Below are 24,670 nucleotides of genomic sequence, written 5' to 3' on the forward strand. Positions count from 1 at the left end.
TTTCATCGCTAGACATTGTTAGTCTATGTACAGAGCAGGTTTCATCGCTAGACATTGTTAGTCTATGTACAGAGCAGGTTTCATCGCTAGACATTGTTAGTCTATGTACAGAGCAGGTTTCATCGCTAGATATTGTTAGTCTATGTACAGAGCAGGTTTCATCGCTAGACATTGTTACTATATGTACAGAGCAGGTTTCATCGCTAGACATTGTTAGTCTATGCAGGTTTCATTGCTAGACATTGTTAGTCTATGTACAGAGCAGGTTTCATCGCTAGACATTGTTAGTCTGTGTACGTTTCATTGTTGAGAACATCCGTCCACGTCTGGTGAAATTCATCAAGAATAATGTGGCATTTGAGCCAAACAAATACATAAACGCAACCCCAGTTGTATAATAGAAGCACCCGAGGAAGAGGGCGCTGTACTATTCCAACAACAGCTTAAGAGTGAAAGAAGAGAACAAAAATCAGTTTGGAATCTCGAATAAATATAAAACAAAATAAAAACAAAATTAACCTGGCTGACTTTAATAATCGGTTGTACAGTAAAGCACAGGTATAAAGAACTGAAAGGAGTCATTAATTATAGTTCTTTATAATAGAAGTTCTTGACGCATTTCGTCTCAAGTACACAGCAAATGACCATACCAACAACGTTCATTACAACCTTCAGTTCGTGATATCCGTAAGTTCGTGATATCCGTAAGTTCGTGTTTGTTCTAGACGTAGTTTTCTTGGTATATCGTTTACGTGTCAGTACTTGCCTAAAATTGTACTAAAGTAGCTCTATGCTGGGTGGTATATCCTTTTTGTGTCAGTACCTGTCAAAACTTGCACTAATATATATTAATGGGAGGTGACAGATCCTTTATCTGTCCGTACATCTCTGATTCTGCGAGTCGTGGTCGTGGGCTCGAATCCGACTTTTAACTTCAGTTTATCACAAACACGTTTCCCGTGATACAAACTTGTGTAACCCTCTACACGTGTCACTGTACAGGAATCTGTAAATATGCATTTTGGCGTTGTTTGGAATTGGTTAATCCACATTATTTTCACTTAATAGAATATTATGTTTAATTCATGATAATAATACTAATATAATGATATGTTAATATATGTTTAATTCAACACGAAAACAAACCCCAGTATGTGTACCCCTCGTATCTTGATGGTCACTGTCTGGTTGTGCACTGTATATGATGACCCTTTCAGAGTTCGCCAGTCAACTCCCGGTTGATCCAAGTGTCGGCTTTAGATGCAGACTCCGGACTCTTCGGTGAAATCACATACAGCATGACGGTAGGTGTACTTGTATTGAATGTAGGTTGATGTGTATTGGGCGACAGTAGGTGTACTTGTATTTAATGTAGGTTGATGTGTATTGGGCGGCGGTAGCCGTATGTGTATTGAATGTAGGTTGATGAGTATTGGGCGACAGTAGGTGTATGTGTATTGAGGGTAGGTTGATGTGTTTTGGGCGACGGTAGGTGTACGTGCATTGAGGGTAGGCTGATGTGTATTGGACGATGGTAGGCGTATGTGTATTGAAGGTAGGTTGATGTGTATTGAGTGAGGATAAGATATGACTATTGAGGATAGACTAATATGTTCTGATTGAAGGTAGGATATGAGTATTGAAGGTAGACTAATATGTTCTGAATGAGGGTAGGATATGTGTATCGAGGGTAACTAATGTGTATTGAGTAGGGGTAGGTTGATGTGCATTGAGGATGAATTGACCTGCCTCTTAGGTAAGGATCGGTAGTGTAGCCAAGTGGTTAGAAGAATAGCCCCGTCTTACCAAATGTTAGGTTCGATACCTCATATCTGTTCAGTGTGTGAAGCCCATTTCTAGTGCTGAAATACTGCTAAAAGCTGCATCAAACTTAATTCACTCTCTCTTTCTCTCATTTGAAGGTACATTGATGGGTATTGAGCGTAAACTGAGTTGTATTGAGGGTGGGTCAATAAGTAGTAGGATGCACTGAGGGTAGACTTATGTGTATTGATTATAGGTTGATGAGTATTAGGCTGAGGGTATGCCGAGGTGTATTGGGGGAGGTTGATGAGTATTAGGCTGAGGGTATGCCGAGGTGTATTGGGGGAGGTTGATGAGTATTAGGCTGAGGGTATGCCGAGGTGTATTGGGGGAGGTTGATGAGTATTAGGCTGAGGGTATGCCGAGGTGTATTGGGGGAGGTTGATGAGTATTAGGCTGAGGGTGGGCTGAGGTGTATTGACGGAAGGTTGTTCTTGATGAGGAGGTACACTTACATTTAGATTTACCGTTTATTTTTTGTTTCTTAGTCGAATAACCCAGTCGGCACTCAAGTCTTCAGTATAGACGGGAGAACTGGCACTATTGTTACAACCAGATCCCTGCTTGGACTGTCAGGACAGGCAGCCGTGGTACTAACAGTAACTGCAACGGTAAGCACAGAGTACTACATTTAACCCGAATTTGAGATAGAGTCGTGAGGAATTGACTATCTGTTCATCTGTTCTTCATTACTGTGGTGAAAATGACGAATTAGACAGGATAACTGAGAAGATAAACAATAAATGGAATACACAGTTCACACGCTAGTGTCGCTGAATGCCCATTTAGGGTTAGATATAATCAGGGTTCAGTCCTACCATTTCCTCACCGGGACAATACCCCTACCCAAATGTATTTCTGGCAAGTCGATTTCCCCTCTTTTTTCTGTTGTTGTTGTTATTTCGCTCAAATATAAGCATGAATGAACAAGAAGTAGTGTAAAATACGTTCAGATCCTTAATGTTCATTCACATTTTCTTGGCAACTGAGCTAATGGATTTGGTTGTTATATTAATTCCCCACATGGATGCAGTATGTGAAACACATTTCTGATCTCCCTGTTGTAATATTGCTGGAATATTGTCATAAGCGGGTCAAACCATAGTCACTACTGAAAATAACACAATCAAAAACGCCTGTTGGCCTGTATAATCACACACATCTCTAACTGTTATCGGAAACTTGTGAACAGAGCGCCAGTCCAAAGGACAGTGGTTCGAACCTCGGGACAGATCATTCTGAAAGACTTGGAAAAATGGCTCTTGTTATGGTGGTTTAAAAGGAAATGGAAACAAGGAATGGTTGGCTCGGAAGTTATCGAAGGGGCTAAATAAAACAAAAAAATACTATAATCTTGAACACCAGGTTGATCCCTATTTCATCTCACAACGTTCTTAATGCTTGTATTGAGCATTTGTAAATCAAATGTTTCCTGCTTCAGAAGAAGAGGACGCTTATGAGAAAGGAAATATTTTTTTCATAAAGGGGGACACATGTCAGGAAATGAAAATAAATATTCTATATCTATTTTCTCCAGTACTTATAGATAAATAAACGCATAGAAGATGTGTCCGCCGGAGGTCATGACCTGTATATAGATGGAGGTGATTGTTAACTTAAGAACACTGGAGACTTATTTGAAATGTCAATGTTAATTCAACAATTTTACAGCTATATCAAGACAAATACTAACATATACTGTATATTATGAGATACATATAAACATATGAATCATATCAATTCTATTTCAGGATGGAGGACGAAGGTCATCTACAGCTGATGTCCGCATCACGATCGTCTAGGAGTCATCTTCAGGATGTCCTGACCATTAACCCTCATCAGCCCAACACGATTTCTCCATTTCCTGTTTAGGGCAGGCAGTTTGGCACTGTTGGTACGCTGGAGAAGGAGGGATTTTTGGTCCTCGTGTTTTACCATCCCCATATCCCGATTCGGGCACAGGAGGTGCTACACTCTCTTTTTGCACTTCACCTCTCTCTCAGAGATTGGCTCGCACCCTCTTGCACCACTCACTATGTCTGTCACAACTTGAACCTGCTTCTTCTTCACGATCCTAGCCCGATCTATCCGTGACGAATGTACCAAAAATGTTTTTAATTTTCATATATTCTGAATTGTTCACCCTTTCCTTTCACAGCACATACTGAAATGATCTTGTTTCCCGAAAAATTCCATGCAAGATAGTTACTTATTCCACATTGACCATGTATAAGTTATAAAGTGAAATATGCATAACGTCAAATTTCTCAAATGTGTTGTGATGAGAAATCAAAGTTTCGCTACACCTTTTCGTGTACATGGAAGCAGCTCGGAGAAATCAATGTGCCCAAAGGATCATCCATTCACTGTAGATAACTTGTAGATATGCAATTTTCCCTCATTTGAATAAATGGTTTGCTTTATTTCTGTGTCTGTTGTCTATGAACGTGAGGAATGATTGGTGAAATATATGAAGATGCTGTAAAATCATTTATATGATCAGTTCACACAAGAGGCACGCCTACAGCTAATGAGTATCAGAACTCGGCCAACTTACGCAACTTGGAAAGCAGATTCACAATAACAAATCTTTTAAACCTCTAAGCAATATTATTGGAATGGACACCAGAAATAGGCTTCACACATTGTACTCATGCTCGGAAATGGAACATGGTCTTCGGCCTTTAACAAATGTCGCACTGTAGATATCATTGAATGATCCTTGTGTCATTCGGAATGTCCTTTGTTCATGTGTGTATATTGTTTAGAGCTGCACTTCGAAAATATGGCAGGATCTGTAAATAGTAAAATCTGGAGGAGACAGCATCTAGTGTTCAGCATCATCAACATATTGATATAGACAGTTGGGCTACAATGACACGTCGTCAGCGAGCCTGACAACCTGACACTGTCAATAGTCGCCTTTTACGACCATCGGTTTCTGCGGACCTGCACAGGTTCTCATGGGCAGACAAAATATGCCTGTGGAATACTAGATACCTGGCATCACAATGAATATCTGTTGGGAACAAACACTAGAGTTCGTGGCCTACATTTTCGAAGCTCTCTTAGCACTAAGCTATTCGTAAGTGCCCTACATTAACATAATTTATGGCTAACAGAGCTTCGAAAATCTAGGCCCTGGATATGGGATCCAGGCCACATTCTGTCATCCAGAGTGAGCAAGTCAGCTAAGCCTAATACGCCTCTCTCAGCAATATTCCACTTACATGGCGGTTGTAAATAACTGGGTCTGGACAAGACAATCCAATGAACAACAGCATGAGCATCGATATTCACTGTTTGGATGCTATTCATTTGGACAAGATATGCCTCCAGTCATGGGTTCCTGGACACCTGGTATCACTGGGAACGCAAACATAGAAGCCAGGGTCCCGTTTCGCAAAGCTCTCGTAGGCCTAAGATCTCATAACTTTTCTTGTAGCATTCCTACTTCCTATGTTACAGTACTGGAGGTAAAAATGCTACGACAAAAGTTCTGAGATCTTAGGCTTATGACAGCTTTGTGAAACGGGACCCAGATATAAGAGATCTATGCAGGACAGATCCGCTACCTGTTTTATGTTACTTTTCAACTAGTGAAACAGTACATTCCCACTGAGCAGATAAATGTGAAGAATTTCAACCAAAGCATATTAGAAGAAAACGTTTATTTATTTCTAATGTAAAGGAAGGCAAAAAAACATGATGAATAAGAGTTGGAAGATCTGTGTTCTGAACGGGAATGATAGGTGTGAGGTCTGCAACACAGTTTTAGAACTCAAGAAATGCACAAAATATTCATGTAACAATTATATATATTTCACATAGCACTTAAGTTTCTTCAAAATGTAACAAGCATCTCCAATATGTTCAAAATCAAATAATAAAATTAATTAGTATGTAACAGTGACAATTGTATGTACAGAATGTTAAGCTTCAAACTATTGTCGTGTTCAATATTTGTTGATTCTAATAAAAGGCATGTTGCAGTAGCGAACTTGATCACTTTACATCAAAATATCATCAGAAATAATAACAAACTCACTGTGCATGACCTATCAACAATTATTAACAAGACGAGCACCTTCTACAGAGTGACAGGGTTTATAATTGTGATGCAAATCACTGTTTTCATATTTCTAAAAAGTATCCTAAAATATTAAAATACTGGTTCAGAAAAACAAACCTCCACAGTATCCAGACAAAGAAACTGTGCACTGCTTCTAAAAACAATGGATTTCATCCATGAATTGCTAAAAAGGCTAAAAATGGTAAAATACTTTTTTTTATCATATTTAAAACTTGAAAAGAAGCCAAGTACATATACCCTGGCACTCTAATATTTGTCACAACCAACAGTACATCTAAACAGAAACACATTTGTTTTACTCAAGTCAAAGAGAACAAAATAGACAAAGAGGTACAGATATGGTCTATCGCTATATTCAGTGATGAAATCAGGTGATCTCACAACCTAAGAAATGTCAAGGTTCCAAAACATGGGTTTGAAATTAGATACAGTTCAGGGACCGTATCCACAAAGCAGTCGTATTATTACCACCTGTCGTAACTCTACAGTTTACCAATTGCTTACGAATAATTGTAGGACGAAGAACACTTTGTGGATCAGGAGCCAGACAGTTACCAGTGTATGGCAGTATTTCATAAAGAATTAAACCTGCAAAGGTACCATGAAAATACAATTTGTCAAGAGGTTACTGAAAATGGTTGTTGATGGACTTGTCAGGAACCAGAACAAATCTTCACCTTTACAAAACAAGTAGATACCATCTCAAAAAACGTACTTATGTATATCTAAGTATGAGTGCATCACCCTTCAACACAGCTCATTGGTTATACAAATGTTATTTGCACTCATACATCAGTTTCACAGAACAAGACAAATTAGATACTAACACAGAAAGTTAATGAAAGTACATGAAAGTTTTCTAAAACAGGAAGAGTGCCAACCATACAAGAGTAAAGCATATTTATGATCATAATCATGAGTCCTATCTCGATGATCATCATAACTGTGTGACATTATTCATCCAAAACATTCTTTTTCAACACAAGACACAGCTGTGACTTTGTATGAAATATCTTGAAACACATTGTGCTAATATCTCCATAGATGTACACATACAATTATCTTTCCTTCTTTACGATGCATGATGTCCAAAGTCTGTGGTACCGTCACACATATTAAACACATGAGCCTGCACAGAGAAGCACCGTGTTGCAACTATGCCATACTGTAATAGATTACAAAAAGATTCTACTCGTGGTACAACTGATTCCAATGTGTATATTGTGATTCCAATATGTACAGGTGAAAAGAGTTCTCAACTAATTTCACTGTCTATACGATCTGAAAAATGAAATATCACACACCCAAAACTTACTAACCTGTCCCCAACAACAAATTCTTGTACAAGATTATTTTTGGGGAAAATAAAATGTGAAAAACATTAATTGTTGCCACTTGACAAAATCAGCAGCAAGTACATAGAAAAAACAACAACATTGCATAGACATACCAACAAATGCTGTCAATGCGTGGGACACACACAACAGGAGGGGCCTGCTTGGAGTTTAAAATATATCCATTAAAAAATTCTGTATAGAAAGGTCAATATTTGTTTAAGTTCCATCTTTTGTATCAAACTAACCTGTAAGAGTCAAAAACAGGTAACAACAAAAATGTGACAGACAATGTTCTTAACTGATTAACCATTCATATTTTTTACAAAAACATACTACTGAAAAACTACTTCATACTACAATAGTTTTTAATCATGATATGACAGATCAGCTACAGTAGGATACAGTTTGGGTAGCATAATTAAGAAGAAAACTAACTGTCTAGTTATATGCATTCACACTAATATTTAACATGAAGCTTCAGAGGTTCTGGCAAAGAATTATCACTGCCTGTTAGACTTCATACTTCAGACTGTCTTCAACTTGAATGTGTCAAGCAGTCATGCTGTGTGAATCACAATTCCTTCGGTTTGGGCTGATGTGGGTGGACATCTTCAAGTAGCGTGTGACCTTTAACTTTCCATTTAGTTCCTGTTTGGTGTCTAAAACACATGGTAGATTCTGCTGAACTAGTGCTATCTTCACCAATACATCATAGTACATTTAACTTCTGATATTATAACTGTACATCTCCCCAAGCTGCTAAGTGCTTCTTCATGTGACCAAGGACATCAACCTTTTCTGAAAAGCAAACCAAAGCATTAACCAATGATTAGAGCATCAACCAATGATAGGAGCATCAGCCAATGATTACAGCATCAACCAAAACTTAGAGCATCAACCAATAATTAATAATCAGTAATTAATTTACTGTTTCCAATAAAGAACATGGATAAATACAGAAATAATGTAATAGATCATCAGAGATATGGGGCAGACAAGTCAACATCAGTACTTGCTCAAGGCCTGCCATATGACACTGATCTAAAAGAGCAGTCAAAGGTTAATGAATTTTTTTTTATATTAATTATAGTTAAAACAGTTATTACTATCAGATTTTATGAATTACGGTGAATTAGGTAGATACCAAATCAGTTCAAGTAAAAATGATATCAAACTGGACTAAAATGTTATGCTGTTATGGCAAATTAAACACCATTTTTCGTTGTTAAGACATTAAAAGATGCAAAAGGATCTGCCAGTTTCATAAGAAGCAATTTCAAACAATGAGGTAAAAAATATTCTCTGGATTCAAACGTATTCTCTTGAGTTCTCATAAGGATATATTCAACGGATATACTGAGCCTGATGACCCAATCCTGATTGTGACCCATTACAACAAGCATGGGTTATTGAAGATCAATTCTAATGTGCACCTTCCAGGGTTCTTGGTGTAAGCAATTATTCTGATTCGACATACTCTGCATTGTAGTTTTACCCACGTCATGGATGTGAGATTACTGGACATTTCACAATGTGCTGAGAGTCACAAACTCCACATACCACAATGTGCCCTGACTCGAGCTCTCGTCTTCGGGACTTCATTTCCATTGAGGTCGACACACCAGCAAGTCCTTGTCTCCATGGTGCGGCCATGACACTGCTCCTTCTCAAAGTATCCCTCACGGTCACAGCGGGGTATGTAAGCCGCTGAAACAACCCAAATAACTATCCATGACACACACTCACGTGTCTACTATTTATATTAGGCAGTGATATCTTAAATGACAGCATGGAGACAGGTTTGGTTGGTTGGTTTGTTGTACAGCGTAGCACTCAGAAACATTCCAGGTGAACCAGGCAATCCAGTGATCAACAGCATGAGCATTGATCTATGCAACTGAGAAAATGCAATCAGCAATCATAGCGCACCGGTCTGTAAATACTCAAGTCAGTATCAGACAATCCAGTGATTTACACCATGAGCGTCAATCTACGCAATCGGTATGTAATGAATGACATGTGTTTAACAAGACAGCAACCACCCGATCCCGTTAGTCACCTGTTATGCCCCAAATAGGTTGCTGAAGATCTTCATGCGTCTAAGTATATAGAACTGCATAGATAACATGTGCACCTATTTTGTGACATCTTAATATGGAAAACAGGAGTGATAATTCGCCTTACTCTACGTAGAATACCTAAGCCACATAGGCTCATGAAAGTTGAACATGAAAATTGCCCTATGTTAAAATATCACTCATAAGAGATCACCTTTGTAAAGCAAGACTTTACTTTAACACAAATAAAAATAAATATGTGTGTGAAACTGTATGCTCAATTCATAGTTAGGATTGTCCAAATTGATGAGTGTAAACACTGAGATCTCCAAAGTCTACTCACCTGTCTCCAGTTGGTGGTTCCTCTGTACTTCTCGAAGTTTAGCATAGCAAGGAACAACTGGAAACACAGCAGCAGGCATTTGAATTGTAAGAAACACAGCTAGTATTAAACACAAAGGTGAGTGACTGAGTGATGGAGTGAGTGAGTTTAGTCTTATGTTGTTCTCAGCAATATCCCAGTTATATGGTGGTGGACTGTATAGAATCAAGTCTGGACCAGACAATCCAGTGATCAGCATCATGAGCATCATTCTACATAGTTGTGATATGATGGCATGTGTCAACCAAGTCAGCAAGTCTGATCACCCGATCTCATCAGTTGCCTCTTATGACAAGCATGTGTTACTGAAGACCAGTTCTAGTCATGAGCATACAGGAAAGAAATACCAATTAGGAGGTAGACAAAAAAATTGAAGCTTTGTTGACATACAAGATACACAGTGAAGCAGACATAACATCTGAAATAAAAGGGAATTAACACAGGAATGTTATGTCATGAGGTAATAGATCACGCTTCTATGACAGTTGAGACTGTCCGTCTGCACAATGTGGACTAAAACATTTCTAAATCAATCTAGTTGTTATAAATAGTCATCCAACATATTTTGCACTTGACATGGCAAGAGGTTTACCAAGTCAATAGAGTCCCTTTTGAAATTAGGAGTTGAGAAAAATAATAGACTTATCAAGTGTATTATCCAGATTTCAAGTTTCAAATCCCATTTGTTTAACAAATTAGTTTGCATTGTGTACAGTACTGATGTACATATAAAAACATCTATCTGAGAAGTTACCTCCCTTGGTACATAATAGAAATGAACAACATCTCCTGGACAAGACTTCAACAAATGTCTTGTTCAGCTACTAAATACTGGGAGCAGATCAGACATGGCAGAACACCTACACGCACTGCAATGTGCCAAGAATTATAAGAGACACTTGTATTGGAATACATCAGGCTTGAATAACTTGCAACCAGCAAAGAATTCCCTTCCATTAATGCATCGGAATTGTACTCACTGGCATCAGCAAAACAGCATCTCCACTCATGGCCAGAAAGTCTGGAATCTCTGTCTGTGTCGCAGGACTCGAGGAATGGTCGCAGACATGGCTCCCGTCCATTGTTTTCCATCTCGGCGAGTTCAGCGTTGGTGAGGTGGTGGTCGTTGTCCAGATCCAGAGTGCGCAACTTCCACATTACAGAGGGCTGGGCCTTGCATTTTCCATCGGGGGGCAGAAAAGGGAAACATCCCCTACATCAATACAAACATTAAACTTTAAATATAGGGGACTCGGTACATGATGCATCAAGTAGAATTGAGTGCGTGAGTGAGTGAGTTTAGTTTTACGCCGCTGTCAGCAATATTCCAGCTATATGGAGGCGGTCTGTAAATAATCGAGTCTGGACCAGACATTCCAGTGATCAACAACACGAGCATCAATGCGTGAGTATGCAGAGGTTAAACAATCCCATCGCCCGACGCCCAGGACTGGTCAGTTTTCATTTCGGGCAATCAAATAATGGTAGTCTGTGGACTACTAGATAATTTCCACTTATGGTTTCAAACTACAAATCATCTTGCATTTCATTTCATATCTGCTCATAAAGAAGCTATTAAAGTTTGCAATAACAATAAAGTAGAGCTAGTAGAGAGTGAAATTATCACTCTTCGATAAATAGTCCAGTAAACATTAACATCACGCATTGTGTCATAAAATCAGGGCAAGTGTCAGGACAATGTGTCAGGACAAGTTACTTTCTTGAAGTCACTTGCCCTGTGGCAAGTGCCTTTTCAAAATATTTTTGAACCCCCGAGTATGGTTATATGCCACTTTTAGCAATATTCCACAAAACAGAACTGACATCAGAAACGGCCGGGCTTCACACACTATACCCACTGAACCTAGTCTTTGGATTGACAAGCAGATGCTTTAACCACAAGGCTCCCCTAACACCAAGTAAAAAAAAAGAAGTCAGGTATAACAAACATTCAAAACAGCCTATCACACTGACTGACCCCAGTTGATACGTGAGTTCCTCTCTGTCAAGATATTTTCCCAGTAGCCTCCCTTTGACCCATAGCTACTTCCATGCATAGAGAGACCAGTCAAGCAGGCAATTCAGTATCAACAAAATACAGTTTCATTTCACAGGGTCAAAACTTATTGGTATTCTCCAGCAAATGTTCAAACCTGCATTAAATCATATGAAGTATTTGTAGCATACAGTACAAAAACAGTATCATGTCCTTTAAAACCTGTTTGAAGTTAGGTTGTTGTGTAACCCTTCACTCTGAAACATTCCGGGCATATGGCGCCTGTAGATAATCAAATCTGGACCAGACAGTGCAGTGATCAATGAAGTGTCAACCGAGTCAGCGAGAATAACCACCTCATCCCATTAGGTGCCTCTTACAACAAGCATGGGTTGCTGAAAGACCAATTCTAACCTAGATCTTCACAGGTCTTTAAAACCAAGTATCGAAGACGAGGCTAACATGCCCTGATTATCATACATGATATATTTAACAGATTTGAGTGAAGTGCCAGTAACCATGGAAACTATCCAGCAATGCTTGAGCAAAATCTGCAGACCATGGTGATCTCTAAGCTCCTTCTTGACAGAGAGGTGGTGATGTTTCTTGTGATGGTTGCCATGGTGATTACGACGATGCTCCTTGTCCTCAGCATGAAGCAAGCGGAACCATCCTGTGAGACGCTGACGCATGTCGCTAAAGTCATCCTGGGTGCACACTGAAACAACAGTTTAATTCACTACAAAGGCCAAGGCTATGATTCTTTACTCACTTCTTGCTAAAAACCAAAGTTATCATAATCCAGCACCATGACGGGACACTAAATGACCCTGTCTGGACCAGATAATCCAGTGACTAATATTGCGAGAAACAATCCACACCATTGGTGTAAGAGGCTACATGATCAGCCAATATCATGGCATATTCCAGCAAATATCTTGGCTGCAGACATCAGCAATGGGTTCCATTGTGAGGGGACTCTAACCCGGGTCTTAAGCATAATGCGAGAATGCCTTAACCACAAGGCTACTCCACCATACTCCTCAGCACTATGACAACCTTCTGGTATGAGAGTTGTGGTCACCGTAGTGCTAAAATCACTTTGTACAATGTCACCAGGGCACATATTTGGTCAAAATAGCATTATCAGTCCATTTGAATTGGAGGAAATTGGAGGAAAGTTAAAAGAAATCAATGCACTAAACACAAAAGCAATTAAGATTCTTAATGAGATTTACAAACATTTTGGAAGAGTCTGGAGCAGAGGTACATCAACTCTTGGCGCACTACCAGAGAGCTTCGTGAAGGCTTTAATCTGAATAAGGTGGATATGTAATGGACTTGCTTGCTGTATAGTGTTGTTCTCAGTAGGTACAACAATATCACAAGTGAGAGAGTGAGTTTAGTTTAGTTTTTCATAGCCTTTTGCAATATTCTAGCAACATGACAGGGATGACAAGAAATGGGCTTTACACACTGAAGCCATGTGGGGAATCAAACCATGATCTTCGGCACTTATTTAACTGCTTTTGACTACTATATTAGATTTCGAGGCAGATGCTGACGAGGAGTTACAGAAGACTTGTCAATTTATTTGATCTTGAATACATACTCCACAATATTACATACAATGGTAGTCAATATTTCATACAATATTGTGATCTTGAGCAGACATCATTATGAATGATCAATCATGAGTTGAGTAGGCAGGTACACTTCAGTTTTATCAGCCAAATATACAACGGACATAATCCATTTCAATGAAAGTAGAGCTGAGTAGGCAGGTACACTTCAGTTTTATCAGCCAAATATACAATGGACATTATCCATTTCGACGAATGTGTGTGTGTGACTTTTGATTTAACACCATTCTCAGCAATATTCCAGCTCTGTGGCAGTTGTCTCTAAACAATGGAGTCTGAACCAGACATCCCAGTGATCAACAAACTTGAGCATCGATCTAAGCAACTGGGATACGACGATGAAAGGTGTCAACCAGACCAGAGAGTCTGACAAGTCCATCCCCTTATACAACTCTAATGACAAGTATGGGTTACAGAAGATCAATTCCAACCAAGATCATCACGGGTTGATCAAGATGACATAACTGATCCACTGTTTGAACAGACACTAACTACAGACAATCATTAACCATTAGATTTACATATAACCTGTCAGACAGTTAATATAAAAAATGACATATGTTTCTCAGCTTCACTAAAATGTGTTTTGTGCCTGACATACCTTAAATCCCACACTCAGCAATATTCAAGGGGGTCAGTAAATAATCAAGTCTGGACAAGCCAATCCAGAAAATGACATTACGGACATTGATCTACACAAATGGGATTGCAACATGCATCAACCAAGTCAAAACGCCACTCAATCCTGTGAATCGTCTCTTGGAGAAATTCTAACCAGGATGTAAAGGAAAGAGTACCTGCAACCTTCTTGTGATGAGCATGATGGTTCATGCTGCCAGTTCTCTGATGATGTTCCAGAATGTGATGACTCTGAAACAATCAATCAAAATGTTTATACATACCATGTGACTGAACAAATGTGCTTTCATGCAGTCACTTTCAGTCTTTGGTGGCAATGCTTGGTAAATTAATTCCTGACCCAGACGAACCAAAGGCCAGTGTTACTCCTGCACACTTCCTTACTTAATTGTTCATAGGGATAGGTCCATACTGACAGTCATACCATGGTCTAATATCAAAGGAATTTAAAATACCATTTCATGGTCGAAATGTCATGAAGCTATCCTGGAGAAAATGGTAATTGAAGTTCACTTGAAAATTGATTTATTAATAACAGAAGAGGTATCAAGACAGTAGATAAAAATTAGGACATTCAGAACAGAATCAGTTTGAAGGCCATATCTAGACATTGTGAAAGTATTTTTTACCTTTTCATGGAAGCATACGCTATATTTGGGATTAGACTTTCTCATTAAAACACAGATTCTGGCCTCAGAGTCTGGCACCTAATCTCCAGCACATACAGTCAGCCTCCTAACCCACTCTGTAAGCCATAAGTAGAACTTTTTCCAAGGCAAATTGAAACAAGGGCCTTTTAGGGCAAAATAAAATATGGGCCTTTTCGTCAGTGGGCTTTCAAATTAAAACCGTTCAGACTTTTGAGATGTCTTTTAGCAGCAACTAGATATTTGATGGATCTATGCTTCTAGATTCTTTCTAATGCAAAGTTTTGGTATCATTACAGATCCCTTCATCAGGTACAGTGACAGTTGACACTATGACGTCAACACTATTGCATCAAAGTGTCATAGCATCATTTTTAAGAATCCTGCGTCAAAGTTAAGCAAATTCTGCACTTTATTTTTCAATATTCTGCTAAAAATTCTGCTTTTAAAACATTTAGGAAAAACAGTAAAAACATCATACAGACCTTTATGGTTGAGTGGGAGGGTGAGTTTAGTTTTACGCCACACTCAGCAATATTCCAGCTGTATGGCGGCAGTCGAGTCTGGACCAGACAATCCAGTGATCAACAGCATGAGCTTCGAGCTGTGCAATTGGGAACCAATGACATGTGTCAACCAAGTCAGCCAGCTTGACCACCAGATCCTGTTAGTCGCCTCTTAAGACAAGCATAGTCGCCTTTTATGGCAAGCATGGGTACAGGCCTTCATAGCTGAAGTCTCAAACACAGATATAAAGTTAAGTCGACAGTACACATCGCATCTTGAGTAAGTTTGATGACAAAGCACCAACGTCTTTATATTTAACGTCCATATTTAAACTAAATCTGAAATAATCTCAATTTTCAGAATAATCGATTTTGAGAACGTAGTTGCAGTGTCAGATTGATATATTGTAATATTTGAAAGATGCCTAAAACTTACTTCATTAATAAAGTATCTTTAATCATGATTATTTTGAAAATGTTGTCACAGTACATATGTCAGTTCATTTTATGCAAAACCGATCCTACTTTTGACATTAACTCTACTTTTCATTTCAGTTGTCAGTCAGTTTTCAATCAAATTTTAAAATAAGCAAATTCCACGGCAGAAAAGTGACAAAATCTCCACGGATTCTGCAAGAAAATGCATATTTCACGGACCAGACGTTTGTCTGCATGGAAAGGTAAATTGTGTGATTTTTTCTGCAACCGCACAATCGCAGAATCCAGGAGGGACTGATCATAGTGTCAACAGTCAATTCACCCGATGAAGTGATGTGTAATGATCCCGAAATTTTGCATGGGAAAGAATATAGATGCTTAAAACCATAAAATATCTTGTAAAACAAAGAGATATGGATACGTACCTTATCATGAACTTCATTGTGATGTTTGTCGCTGACATGTTTAATCTCGTGGTGCTTGTTGCTAGGGTACATGCTGTGGGGATGCTGCATCTCTTCATGCCTGCTCACTGAGTGCTGGGCGTCCTGCTGCATGTTGCTGGGGTGTTGAGCCTCATGTTTGGCATGGACGTTGATGTGGACATCGTGAGGTTTCTCAATATGGGGCTAGACCTCATGGTGTTTAGTTCGTTGTCCCCCATATAATTAATGTCTGGATGGTGTCTCTGGAAGTCTCTGAACAGCCTCTCTCTGCAGCAGAGTGAGTGAGGTTAGTTTAAGGTGGCACTCAGCAATATTCCAGCTATATGGCAATGGTCTGTAAAATAATTGAGTCTGGAAAAGACAATCCAGAAATAAAAAACTGGAAGCCAATGACATGTGTCAGCCAAGTCTACAAGCCTGACCATCCGATCCCATTAGTCGCTTCTTGTGACAAGCATGTGTTAGAAAAGGCCAATATTATAATCCAGACATTCATGTCTGCTGTGCAGTAGAGAAGGAAATGAATTGCTTGAATGGGCAGGCTCAACAAGGGTGAGTGAGTTCCGGTTTATGCCTCTTTTACCAGTATTCTAGCTATATAACTGCATGGAACACATGAAATTGGATTCACACCTTGCACCAATATGGAGAGTGACTGGATCCTTGTCACAAAATGTAAACTGAACAACCACCAATCTACACAACAACCCCTGTTTACAGAATTTTCAGCTATGAATGCTGATTTATAGAAAGAAAGCTAAAACTTTATCACTTCGGGAACCATACAAGTAAGATGACAAATGTTTATAGTCAATGTGAATGACACATAATAAATCAAGTACTGATTTAAGCATATAACCTTGTAGAACTATACGAGTAATGAAGCGACAAATGCTTTCCTTTGTTTGAGCGGCATTTGGGTCAGCTGCACTTTACAGGTCCCCGAAAGTGTAGGTGACAGGCATACGCAGAATCCATATTTACATTGAAGCGAGCAGTAACGCTGACGCCATTTTTTTTGTTTACAAATCTCCGCTTGCATTACATTCATCCGAATCCTGAACACCATTTTCTTTATTTTCAATTTCATTCATTTTAAAGTATGTGTGGGGTTTTTTTGTAACAAAATTATCATCAGAACAACGTAAATATTTTTACCTCATGATGAACTCCACAAAATAACCATGATACAATCCTTTCGCTGTTCCATACCTGGGCAGGGACGCTTTCACCACTCTCCACGTACTCTCAGTTTTATTAGTGCACGCACCATCCTCTGCATTCACAAATTCCTTACTATGATTTACTGTCACATGCTCATATCCCATCTCATTCAAGTTGTGGCATTCCTAGTAACCCACTACCTTATTTGGAACATTCGACACGTGCGTCCACATTTGACCAATCTGAGAAAAGGAACGTCATGAGGATTTCCCTTTGATTACTAACGATTGGAGCAGTGCTAAAATTCGTGTTTAAAAATCTCGTCTTTCAGAGGAAGTTGTAAATTAAGTTTTTGCCAGTAAACATGAAAATGACCTCTAAATTCGTCTAAAATGCCTCACACCAGAGATCAGCCCGCTCTCGCGTGCTTTTCTTTTATGTAAGACGCGCTGCACAAAGGCAGGGACCCATAAACTGCAGGTGTCCCCGGCATTTCAGAAGCTGGTGGTATGGGGATGACAAAACTTTATAGGTGATCAACTTCCATTTTCGCAATAGCAATGTTTCGGTACAACGTCTTATACCCAGTGTTGTAAACTCCCCAAAATTTCAGCCAGACAACTGGTTTGCTAACTCTCAAAAGTTACCTGACCAGTTGGAAAGTTGTCAGTCCAGGATTTTCTGGATTAATAAAACAATAAGAAGGTAAATAAGAGGAGGGAAACTGCTTAATGTTTTCAATTCTGTTTCAATCAAGGCTTTAGTCATTACACTCTATGTCAGATTCGTCCAAGACCACTGGGCGTGCAACTTTTTAAAACAGACCGTCCTGGACGGTTGGGCAGACAGGAGTTTGCAATGCCGTTATACCATTTTCAAATAATACTGGGGAATCACGGGGCAGCTATACTGAAATGTTGCTATTGTAAAAATGCAGTTGATCATCCATAAAGTTTTGTCATCCTCAAAATCTTCTGCATATTTTTAGTGACCAACATCTATAAAAATCAGTGAAACAAGTGAAAACAATCATTGTGATCTTAGCTAACCCGCTCACAAAGCAAACAAAGAAATCCCCAATGATTAATTGATACTGACACATTATGTATTTGGTTTCGTCTAATCCTCAGAAACACCTTGAAAAAACATGATGCTGCAAATCTAACACTTGTAAAGATCCTGAAATCCCCCAGTATGAAGCTGCTGGTGTTACATGTCTAATGCCACTCCCTGTGGATGTGATGTTTACTGTAGAGAACTCACCCTTGTTTCAAGAAGTGTCTGTTGACACACAGCGGCTTCCTGGTGGCAGAGCCCTCCACACACACCTGGCCCTCTGGACAGTTGCAGCCTGACACTGCAGAGACACCCATACTTGTAACATGGTCAAACAAGAACCTTATCAAGGACAAAAGAGACAAAGATGCCAAATGAAATCAAGTAAGGAAAGAGAGAGAAGATCTGGATGAATTCTACAACATTCAGGATTCGGACTGGACATTTCCAATAAATGTAGCCAAACAGTAGACTTCCAACAGTAAATGACATGAGAACAAATATAAGATTTTCTATGTTAACATTTCAAGCAGACCTCATCAAAATTATTACGATTGATCAATTTTGATGATATCCAGTATTTGAAGATAGCTCGCATTTAGCCATCTTAAAATTTGTTCAGTTGTACCCTTTTAGAATGTTATTACCATTCTAAACATTTCATGAAAAATCGACTTGCTAAGAAATGGTTGGATGTGGAGAGCATTATTCTTCAAATAAGACCACCACACCATCTCAATTCATATGCATGAACTGTGCATTCAGTCTGGGTTGTTGTGATTGTCTTAGGATTAGTTATGGATGAGAATTTGAAGAAATGTTCAAAAACATTCTAGAGTATTGGCTATTCAATCTTGAAATGAGAAAATGCTCATATGGAAATGAAAAGGTTCTTACTGGATAAACAGTAATGTAGCATACAAAATAGCATTTGCCAAAGTAATTTTGTAGTTGATGAAAAACACCAGAAATTACGATCTCATAAATGTTCGAAATATACCATTAAAAGCAGCTAGAAGACAAAAGGTCATCAAGAGAGTAACAACTACAGTTCTATTCCATTCAAGTATCAGAACTTAAAGGGTTGGGTGTGGATGTGTTTGTGTATGCTGGTTTGTTATTTAACACTGTACTCAGCAAAGTTCCAGCTCTATAGCGGCAGTCTGAAAATAATCGAGTCTGAACCAGACAATCCAATGATCAAAAGCATGAGCATTGATCTACGTAAATGGGACACAATAACATGTCAGCACAAGTCAGCGAGCCTGACCACACAATCCCGTTAGTTGCGTCTTACGTTAAGCATAATACAGACAAATGTGCGTGTGGAGTATGTGGTTGGGGTTTGTGATGAAGGATAATGTTCTTGAAGATGATCAGAATTGAGGACACTTGATGAAGTGTTTGTTCTTTGTGAGGATGAGGGTGGGGTGTTTGAAGATGAGGGTGAGACTGTGTGAAGATGAGGGCTGGGATGTTTGAAGAAGAGGATTGGGATGATGGAAGAGGAGGGTGAAGGGGTGTTTTGATGAGGTTAGGTTGTGGGGGAATGTGAGGGTGGGTGTGTTTGAAGATAAGTAACTTGTGTTCAAAGACAGGGGTAGGATGTGTGAAGATGAGGGTGGGGGTTTTCTGGAGATGAAGGTGTGTTTGTTCTCTATAAGAAGAGAGTGTAGATGTTTTCAAGAGGAGGGTTGGGGTGTCCTCTAGAAGATGAGGGTGAAGGTGTTTGAAGATGAAGGTGGGGGTGTGTGAAGATGAAGGTTGTTTTTTTAAGATGAGGGCAGTTGATGGATTGAGGTGTGTTCAAAGAAGGTGAGTGGTAGAGAGACATTCTGTAACTGAATAATACTAAGAAAACAAGCATTTGATCGAAATCAATCTGGTGTTGAATCCTCACAGGTTAGTCATTCTACCCCTTTCAGGAGCCATAATGACAATATACATACCTCTCTTTAAATGAAGGGTGCTCCTACCATGGCCAACATTATGAGCTTTCTGAAAAACATGAATAAAAACATCAGTGAAAAAATAGAGTACACATATAAATATTGTGATATAAAAACATACTTGGACCTATTTTACCTGTGCAAGTAACACTAAACTGTGACAGAATGTCAGCATATGTCGCAACTTCTGATACCAAATCCAAACTACATACTGTGCAAGCTTATAAAACAACATGCTATATTTATCTTCCCGACACTTTCAGATCATAATCATGAAGACTTTGCACACCAAAAAGAAAAAAAAATTGATTACCAAAAATAGATTTGCAATCTTGACGCTATTTCAAAATGCTCAAACAATCTTTTGAAATAAGCCTCAGCATTATGCTAAATGAACGTGACAGAAAGAACAAATACCAAACTCTAAAGTGACCTACTCAATTCCATCAAAGTGCCAGACCCACTACAGTGACAAATTTGGAAGTACCAGTATGCCATCCAATCAGATCATATTCTGACACACAACATCCAGGCATCACTGAACCAGGGATCATACTCACAGCTTCTCCACAGTAGCTGATAACTTCTGAGACATTATCATAAATCTTATGTACTTCCAAACAATTTCCTGTTTGGCTTGACTTCTTCGATTTAGTGATTTATAACTGGTATTACGGGACAAGTCATTTGAGCTATTGCTGTCTGAGATTAGCTGGGATGTGATACTTCGTAAGGCCACAACAAATTATTTACTTGTAAGGGAGAGATGGATGGAGGGAGCGAGAGAGCGATTTATGCAGCTTTTAGCAAATTCCATCAATATCACAGCAGGGGACACACCAGAAATGGGCTTCACACATTGAACCCATGTGGGGAATCCAACACGGGCCTTTGGCGTGATGAGGGCATGCTTTGACCACAAGGCTACCCAACCGCCAACTTGTTCTTCATACCCAGTCAAACTTTACGGAACAAGTTGAAAGAAATTGGTCTGAGAGCCAGGAAACCCGACGTCGAGGTCTTGCGACGTCGTCACCATCGCGCTCAACATCCACTTGGTTGTATAGACATTACTAATCTGGTGTAAAGCTCCAGGCACTAAAATCTATTTGTGGACGAGTTATACATGCTTGAAAATGCTACTTTTTCGCAACAGATTTTTCGTCTATGTGGTTTTGGGTTTTTTTGATAGGATATTAAATCACTGACGCCTGCTTATTTATCTTTGTATGTTAGGCTGATTTAATCCGCTATTTCATTCACTCTGAGAGATTTTCCCTGAATGGTTGAATAGTAACATCCGTCCAATCAAGAAGGATAATGGAAGTAAAGATGCCTCCGGAGTCCCCAACCAGTAGATGTTATAACTTTCCTCAGTTCCCAACATAATGGTAAACGATTATGCTGAAAAATATTATTAATCTACTTTAAAAGAGAAAGAAACAACTGTATTGTGGTTTAGTTATTTACCGAAAGTTTTTGACAATGTTTACTTTATGGAAACAGATTATTACCACAAGGCAGTGATGGCACATTCATTCGAATTATTGTACGATGACATTACCCTGCCTTATTGGTGTCCGACAAGGGGTCATTCTATACCAATGCAATTCTCCTTATTTCTATAATGATTTGGAACAGTATCTGCATTTTCAGAATTGCTTAAGTCCTTTCGTTGAGTCACTCGACGGAGTTCTAGAAATGTCCATATGTTTCTTTACGTCGATGATACAGTACTAGTTGATCTATGTACGTCGATGATACAGTATTAGTTGATCTATGATACAGTATCAGTTGACCTATTTACGTCGATGATACAGTATTAGTTGATCTATGTGCGTCGATGATACAGTATTAGTTGACCTATTTACGTCGATGATACAGTATTAGTTGATCTATGTACGTCGATGATACAGTATTAGTTGATCTATGTGCGTCGATGATAAAGTATTAATAGCCCTATGTGCGTCGATGATATAGTGTCAGTTGACCTATTTACGTCGATGATACAGTATTAGTTGATCTATGTACGTCGATGATACAGTATTAGTTGATCTATGTACGTCGATGATACAGTATTAGTTGATCTATGTACGTCGATGATACAGTATTAGTTGATCTATGTGCGTCGATGATACAGTATTAGTTGATCTATGTGCGTCGATGATAAAGTATTAATTGCCCTATGTGCGTCGATGATATAGTATCAGTTGACCTATTTACGTCGATGATACAGTATTAGTTGATTTATGTACGTCGATGATACAGTATTAGTTGATCTATGTACGTCGATGATACAGTATTAGTTGATCTATGTACGTCGATGATACAGTATTAGTTGACCTATTTACGTCGATGATATAGTATTAGTTGATCTATGTACGTCGATGATACAGTATTAGTTGATCTATGTATGTCGATGATACAGTATTAACTGCCCTATGTATGTCGATGATACAGTATTAACTGCCCTATGTGCGTCGATGATATAGTATTAGTTGACCTATTTACGTCGATGATACAGTATTAGTTGATCTATGTACGTCGATGATACAGTATTAGTTGATCTATTTACGTCGATGATACAGTATTAGTTGATCTATGTGCGTCGATGATACAGTATTAATTGCCCTATGTGCGTCGATGATATAGTATCAGTTGACCTATTTACGTCGATGATACAGTATTAGTTGATCTATGTACGTCGATGATATAGTATTAGTTGATCTATGTACGTCGATGATACAGTATTAGTTGATCTATGTACGTCGATGATACAGTATTAGTTGATCTATGTGCGTCGATGATACAGTATTAGTTGATCTATGTACGTCGATGATACAGTATTAGTTGATCTATGTACGTCGATGATACAGTATTAGTTGATCTATGTGCGTCGATGATATAGTATTAGTTGACCTATTTACGTCGATGATACAGTATTAGTTGATCTATGTACGTCGATGATACAGTATTAGTTGATCTATGTATGTCGATGATACAGTATTAACTGCCCTATGTATGTCGATGATACAGTATTAATTGCCCTATGTGCGTCGATGATATAGTATTAGTTGACCTATTTACGTCGATGATACAGTATTAGTTGATCTATGTACGTCGATGATACAGTATTATTACAGTATTTTTCTCTTACAGTAAAACATGGGAATTAGTTATCAACACCAGTAAAACATAAGTCGTAATTATTGGTGATACAAAAAGAGAGGAAAAACCAACAGTTACTATGACAGTGCTCACCCATGGCATATGCAGTGATTATAAATATATTTCAAGCCATTTTACAAACAATAATCATTTTAAAACGTTATTTTGAATCTGTCATCAAGGCAAATATATTTCGTACTGCGTAAAAGTCGAACCCATCACCTGTCAATAAATGCAATTATATCGCTACGATGTCATGGCTACACCAATTCTGGTATATGGCTTGGGTTTTAACTGTAAATTAATCGAACCTGTTCATGTTAACTATTTGTCGCAACTTACATCCCGTCAAGAGAAGCACACCACTTTACATGTTGTATGGAGATCTTGGGAGTATACCCCTAATTAAATAAATTCAAAGTTTTATTGTAAACTCTCTCCATCTGGTATAAAAAGACCTAAGATGTCACGATTTCTATATATGTTCTACAATGAAGACTATATAAACCATAGCAATAAAACATGGGACAGGATCCGCGGAAGCAGTTTTCACTGAAACTGGCTAGAGATTGTACCGGCTAAGTCAACCAACTGTCAATGTACCAAATGTACTTAAATCTATCATCGCCTCGTGGTTACATGATACAGGAACTCAAACAGGGAGTTCGAATTCTTCCTCAGGTAGAATTTATCGCATATTCAAATCTGAGCGTCTCGTTGAAAACTGTTTGGCATGTATCACTTTTTTCTTGGCTCTTGTTTAGAACATCCTGTCATAGTTTACGTATAGAATTAGGTGGCACAGAATATATAGCCAAAATAGGACGAATTCCATTTCATTCGTCTCTGCCCTTTCTCATTTTCATTTCTCGTCATTTGAAAAAAAGTATACATGCCCCGTTTTTAACCTTTTTTGTTTGAAAAGATGTTAATATTTAAAGATTTATTTAACTGTAATCAAATAAGGGTTTACAAAACTATTTATATTTTGTAATACCATCATCAACTCTGTGCAATCTTTCAAGCTGACCATTCCCCCATACTATGTATTCTTGATTATCATGCCTATCCCGCACTGGTCACAATACATGTTTTGTCTTGTTCTGTTCTGCTGCAAGGCTCTGCTGCAGCATATTCATTCGCTGCCCCGTACTGTATATAATAGTGAAATGCGTATGGCAAAGTACGGTTTTGACGTATTAAATCGAGTGGTTCATTTGAGATCGGTATAACCGCAGTTTTCTGAAGCAACATATCGGAAGTTAGTCAGCCCTTAAACGTGAAGATCCGGGTTAGAATTGGCAGCGGATCCCAACTACGAAGAT

General features: G+C 38.7%; 2 protein-coding genes across 3 annotated transcripts in view; one reads left to right on the forward strand and one right to left on the reverse strand.

Moving 5' to 3' along the window:
• Window positions 1-4,247, forward strand: part of LOC137284916 (protein dachsous-like) — a 69,710-nt gene extending 65,463 nt beyond the window's left edge. For both annotated transcript variants that reach the window (XM_067816963.1, XM_067816964.1), the window contains 3 exons: window positions 1,218-1,304; window positions 2,313-2,435; window positions 3,576-4,247. In XM_067816963.1, coding sequence (XP_067673064.1) covers window positions 1,218-1,304; window positions 2,313-2,435; window positions 3,576-3,626 — 261 coding nt within the window. In that variant the 3' untranslated portion in view covers window positions 3,627-4,247. The remainder of the gene's footprint in view (window positions 1-1,217; window positions 1,305-2,312; window positions 2,436-3,575) is intronic.
• A 3,417-nt stretch (window positions 4,248-7,664) lies between these two features.
• LOC137283925 (proteoglycan Cow-like) lies at window positions 7,665-20,713 on the reverse strand. Its single transcript, XM_067815599.1, is given in 11 exon segments — window positions 7,665-8,052; window positions 8,815-8,961; window positions 9,655-9,711; window positions 10,674-10,882; window positions 12,251-12,407; window positions 14,130-14,202; window positions 15,988-16,227; window positions 16,230-16,275; window positions 18,436-18,529; window positions 20,178-20,226; window positions 20,642-20,713. Coding segments are annotated over 11 exon segments (1,209 nt in total). The 3' UTR covers window positions 7,665-7,987.
• Between the last annotated feature and the right edge of the window lie 3,957 nt (window positions 20,714-24,670).

The sequence above is a fragment of the Haliotis asinina genome, chromosome 5 (genome assembly GCF_037392515.1).
Source record: "Haliotis asinina isolate JCU_RB_2024 chromosome 5, JCU_Hal_asi_v2, whole genome shotgun sequence".
Lineage (NCBI taxonomy): Eukaryota > Metazoa > Mollusca > Gastropoda > Lepetellida > Haliotidae > Haliotis > Haliotis asinina.